Raw genomic sequence first — 6190 nt, forward strand, 5'->3', positions numbered from 1 at the left:
TCCCCCCCGCCCCCTTTCCTACACCCAGGGTATGCAGGAGAAAACTTCAAATCTCTTAACATTAACCTCAAATTTAGGTAATTATATACTAAAAAAGGTATCTGACCACAACATATACCAGCATAAGCCTGGACTTCATGAACTTTCTGTTCTTTTGTTCTCAAAGGTATTAACTCTGCTCTATGCGACTTAGTTGTCCAAGTTAAGTTCAAGGGCAATCTTTAATATTCACACCAAAAATAAGATATGTATGGAGTCATCAAAAATATACAATCAAGTAAAAATGTGACATTGGAAATTCAAACTTATTGTTTAGTTAATTAAGCTTTTTATTTTTATCCATAGCATGAAATCAAACAATTTAATGGAAAACAACTTAATTTTTGGCCAAGATAAAAGCAATCACATCAAAATTTAATCTTCAAGTAAAATTCAACAGAAGTAATAAATATTGTTTACCTTCACAAATTGTGACACCATTTCCCGAAAATCCCATGTTGCAATAACAGGCTTCAACTCCATTCCGTATTTCACATTTTGCATTTGGAAGACAAGGTGTCTTGGTGCAATTTTGAGTGTAGAAACAATTCAGCAAAGTGGAAAAACCCACTAAAGAAAATAGATAAATATACCTTTTCAGAAAGAAAAAGAAAAGTCTCCCCCTTGTTGAGTTAGACTACAATAAATACAAATAGGTCTTCTTTCTTTGGGTTTAGATTATAAGAATTTCCCAAAGGAGCATTTAGCTAAATAACAGCAAAAGAGCAAGTAAACGCAAAGATTTAGGCATTTCTTCAACCTCAATGTTTATCAAGTAAATCTCAACAAAGCTAGAATATAATAAACAAGTTTCAAAAAGAAAACAGCGTTCCTAGATTGTTGGACCATAATAGCACTCTTTATCCTGAGGGGAGATAGTTTTCAAAATTTTCTCCACTGGCAATGATTCTGTGCTGAAATCCCAGCAAACTGAGTATTAGGATCTTTTTAAATTCAAATCTGTGTTACTTCAAGATGAAGAGCAACATATCATAACATGCAGGAGGAGAAATCCAATTATTATTTTTTCTGTGTTCTAATGATCTTACAAAAATCTTTTTTTAAAAAAATTCTTTTACATTTTCTCCCATTAGAGAAAATGAAAATAAAACTCAACATACCAGTTAAAGATTGATCTTCCAGAAACACTGCACATACATGGTCAACAAAATACAGCATATGAGAGAACAAGATTTATTTCAGAGTTATTGAAAACAAAGTTGAAAAATGGTATTTTGTGGACAAGAAAAAATAAAGAAAAGTATAGGATATTCCTTTTTTATTGTTGTCTAAGGTTTTCTCAAGACAAGCCCACTTGGAGATGAACAATTATGAATCACGCAAGTTATTGTCTAAATATTTTGTCATCTGAGAAAAATTGTACTTATTGGTAAAAAGAAATTCTTAAACATGTGATTCTAAATTCCAGCCTCACATAGGGCAGAATATACTATATAAACCATAATTAATTCGCCTTCAAAGATGTAATTTATTATCTTTCTTTACAGCATCAACAAAATGTATTTAAATGAACCCAAGGTCTCTACTGGCAGTCCCCTTAAGAAGCCAGGAAACTTCCCACAAGTGTTAATGATTTGGATTCCCCAAATTTCTTAGAGGTGTGGGGAGAGGTTCAGAAGGAAGGTCAAAGTCTAGACTGGTAATTTGGGGGACTTTGTCAGCAGGAAAAAAAAGGCGACTTTGTCCCTGGGCCCTGAATATGAAACTCCAGAGTTGAAAGGCCAAAGAGAAAAACATCCTGAGAAGTTCTGCGTCAATTCTCCTTGGAGACTTGGCCATATGCACTTGGCACGTGAGTTCCACCTTGGAAAAATCCTATTCTCTACAAGTGATAGGCAACCTCGGTGGCTAGGGGCACTGGGCACTCACCTAGGAGCGGGAGGAGTTTCATTGGCGGCGGCCGCGGTGGTAGCGGTGGCGGGAGCGCGACTGGGTGTGTGGCCGTGTAAACGGGACGCGGCTGAGCGGGCGCGGCAGGGTCCCGGCTCCGTCCCCGGTGACGCGCTGGCTTCCTCCGGACACTTTCCGGCCTCTTTTGTGTGATAGTATGTGACGAGCCCTGAGTCAGCTGGCCACGTCCGGCCCCCCGCCCCTACCCCCACAACACCCTGACTTCATTCCCTGCCTCTTGGCTACCAACTTCGAGCACTTTGCAGACCCTTTGCGGGATCATTTTGGTTCCAGGTGCAGTGACCACAGTGCCATCCTTAAGGCCTGTGTTCAGTAGCCAAAGCGCTTCAGAGACCCTTGCAGTGTCCCTCCTGAGAGGGCATCCATAGTCTTAGGGGTCCTTCTTATGGTCTAAATTCCTGGACATTGCGTTCTTTTATTCACCAATAAATTCACATAAAGAACTATAGGCCAAGAAGTAGGTAGGAGCCCTGGCTCCAAACAATGGGGCATTCATTGACAATATTCAGTCCTCCCCTTCTTGGAGCTCAGGATTCCGCAGTGTAAAATAAGGATATTCTTCAACCTCATTTAGGTTATGCTTAAAACTACTGAGGGGGGCGGGGAAAGCCGTTTCAAGAATTAAATGGCTATGGAAGTACGAAATGATGTTTTCCATTTTTAATTAAAATTTACTCATACCCTCAACACCCACTCTCAGAACATCTGGTTCATCATGTATAGTTTATCTTTTGCATGTTAATATACATGAGGTGATTATATAAAAATTGATGATTCTGGTTGAAACAGAAACAATTCTAGCTAAAAATTAAAAATGTCTGGTAGATAATGTTAATCTATAATGACAAAAAACACATCAGTGTTTGCCCCAGGTTGGGGTGGGAAGTGGAGAATGAATGCAGAGAGGCACAAAGGAAAATTTTAGGTAAATGGGAATAGTCTACATCTTGACTGGAACTGAGGTTACAAGAATGCATGCATTTATCAGAAGTTATTGAACTCTCCTCTTAAAATTGGTGCATTTATTGTATGTAAATTATACCTCGATAAACTTGATTTAAAGAAAATAAATGACTGTGCCATCAACATAAATCATTTTACCTTTAAACAGATTGGCACACCTTTGTCATTAACACTCTGTTTAACAAACATCTACTGAGAATCTACTTTGTGTAGGGTATTCCCTTACAAAGATGAACAAGACAGGACCCTGGAACTCCAAGAACGTTATAAACTAATAAGGCAACAACTAAAGCTAGTCACGATGACAGAAGTCACAATGAAATAGATATTTACCTATAGATGTATTTTCCTGGCTCTCCACTGCATTTTTTCTAGCCTAATTTAATTCCTGCAAAAAGCTCCTGAGAGTGGTACCTACCACAACAGATGAAACAAATGAAGAACAGAGGTATCCTGTGACTTGCCCAGAGTCACACACTTAGTCTAAGCGACTGCTTTAATTTGAACTCAGGCTATTTTGCTCCAAAGTCAGTGCTCTCAGTCACCTTACTATATTCTTTCTATAGAGCACCTTTAAGGAGAGTGTTGCAAAAATGAGGAGTTACAGTTCTTGCTTTTCGTAGTGTGAAAAGGTGATTTAAATGCCATAAATGCCACAAAAAGAAAATTTGGATTTATTCTGTTGACAATTGGTTTTCTTTTACTAATCCTCCCCCCTCCCCCTTTTTTTTAACCAGACAGTGATTCAGTGAAAAAACTGTAGCAGCAGTCTGAATGAGGGATGTTAAGGAGACATCAAAGGCAGGGAAGCCAGAATAGTGCAGGAAATAGACGAGAAATGCCTGAACAAGGGTAGGAGTATTTGGATTGGGAGATAAAGGCAGATGACAGAAAGGATTAAAGACAAATTGATGTCAGGTTGACTTGCTAAGGTTGAGGAATATTTTTGAGATGAACAGAGTGTGGAAGTTTTCTAGTTGTGTGAGCTGAGGAAGGTGGAAACCATTCACAAAAATAGGAAAGCTAGGATGTAGAGTCACTTTGAAGAAAAAAAAATGTATATGTAATGAGCCCAGTTTTATAATATAAAGCTCAAGGTGTTCTAATGGCCTGACTCCATTTATGTAAAGCCAGTTTTTCCAAAGTCATTGAATACACTCATCATATGAAGTCATTGAACAGACTCATTATTCAAAAGTCACAAATATAGGACTATATTATTTCCTGAGACAATTTATAAACTGAAAAAAACCTGTTTTAAAAATCATTGACTTAAAATAGTTTACAAATTAGCCACACATGCTTACTCTTTATTATTATCCCAAAGCTAATAGAAGTAGTCAATTAAAAAAGATATTATTTTTCTCTAACATTGCTTAACAATTAGCTAAGTGAGGTAAAATTTAATTTTTTGAAAAAAATATTTCCCAAACTTTCCTTTTGCATGTGTGTCATAAAAAGTAAAGGTTTATTCATATTCTTGTATCGAGAAAACACAAGATAATACATAGACAAGTATGAAGTATTTAGTAATACTTATACTTTCAAGATAATTGTTTTTTGTAAAAAATCGAAATTACTTAAAAACATATTACTTAAAGCAGTTTATTTATAAAGAAATAGATATGAGATAACCACATAATTTTAGATCAATTGTCTTTACATTATTGGAAAAAACACATTAAAAATTTTAATCCAAAAAGTTTAATTATAAGTAAAAGAAAAGCACATTTTAAAGAAGTATTCTCAAAGGAATATAGAATTGTAAGTTTAAACTTTTATCAATAGTCTTCATTTTGGTACCATTGAGATATGTCTAACTTCTGAAGACTTAATGATTACTTAGAGCTTGATTTTGGCCTAAGTATAGCACATGGAAGTTGTTATTTTAAGCTGCCTACCTTATTGTGGTTTTAATATACTTCTATGAACACTCATTCTGCAATGTGAGATATCAAATCCATGATTAGTTCTATATTGGGTCTGTTTATAAGATGCCAAATTAGACAGGATTTCCTTGAAAAGTACTAGATCAAGTTGAAATTTGCTATGGAAATTATTCATTGTGAAGACCTAAGTTTAACTCTAGCTTTTATTTTGAATATATTTTTTAACCTCTTAGAGGATCATTTCACTCACTATAACAAAGAAATAACGATGCCTGCTCCAGTAGATCACAGTGGGTAGTTAAGTTTATTAATATACATGTCAGAATTATTGTATTGGGTGTTCCACAGTTTTAATGCTCAACACATCTACGTATAAGAAATTAGTGCACAAGCGATATAATCTTCTCCAAAAGTGTGGCACAAGGAACATATGCTGTTTTGGAACTCCTTCATGGGGCCTCTTTGAGAATGTCTACTTCCTCACCTAAGTGTTAATAATGTAATTGGATTCTAAGTGTTCGGCCAGCTCTGTGACTATACCTCTAAATATTGTTATTGCTCACAAATCATTTGACTTTTCTCAACTTATGGAAACTCTGCCACCAATTTGTTAATTTAAGTAGTTCCTCATTTCTTCATATTATCTCTATTCCCATAGCACTATCAATAGTATTACAATTTACCAGATACATTTTTCCACCACAGGTCAATTTTAGTCAAACCCAGCATAACAATGTACGCTTAACAAAAGGGTAGTAAAAAAAAAAAAGGTGGGGGGGGAAACTGAGTTATATGTAAGGTTGGGAAGAGTAATCTGATTGCAATGTACTCAAAGTTGAAACTAAGAAAAGCTTTAGTAAAGTGGGACATCAACACTCTAGTCTCAGGGAACTTCCACAAATGAGTAAGGATTGATGTTCTACAAGGTGGGCCTGTTAGTTAATAGTTCTTACTCTGGTCTCTGAGAAGTTGAAGGTAAGAAACATAGTTTTTTTGTTGTTTTTTTGTTTTGTTTTTTGTTTTCCCCCTTGTGATAGCTCACACAATTCCTTGAGGATGAAAGGTATGTAATAAGAAATGTGGTGATTAAATGAATAAATAAATTAATAAATATCTAGAACAGTGCATGGTAAAATTTATCAAAAATGCAAATCTTTATTTTTGGAGATTAACTGGAAATTGTTTACCTCAGAGGTCTTTAGGTTTCCAGATACATTTCATGTTACTGGGGTATACTAAATCTCAACCTTTGACAGTTTTTTAAAAGCCAGAAGAACCCTTCATTATTTGTAGAGTAATTCATGGTTTCCAAATAGTAGAGAACTATTGTTTTTTGTCTAGTGTTAAATTTATGATCATAAATAGTC

At 35.5% G+C, this 6190-nt stretch overlaps 1 protein-coding gene across 1 annotated transcript in view; it reads right to left on the reverse strand.

The window, feature by feature from the left end:
* ADGRL4 (adhesion G protein-coupled receptor L4) overlaps positions 1–2143 on the reverse strand; it is a 101132-nt gene extending 98989 nt beyond the window's left edge. Inside the window, exons 1-2 of the mRNA XM_039838670.1 lie at positions 1930–2143; positions 460–609 (exon numbers count right to left, since the gene is read on the reverse strand). Coding sequence (XP_039694604.1) covers positions 460–609; positions 1930–1951 — 172 coding nt within the window. The 5' untranslated portion in view covers positions 1952–2143. The remainder of the gene's footprint in view (positions 1–459; positions 610–1929) is intronic.
* Between the last annotated feature and the right edge of the window lie 4047 nt (positions 2144–6190).

This window comes from Pteropus medius, unplaced genomic scaffold, assembly GCF_902729225.1.
Source record: "Pteropus medius unplaced genomic scaffold, Ma_sr-lr_union100, whole genome shotgun sequence".
Classification (NCBI taxonomy): Eukaryota; Metazoa; Chordata; class Mammalia; order Chiroptera; family Pteropodidae; genus Pteropus; species Pteropus medius.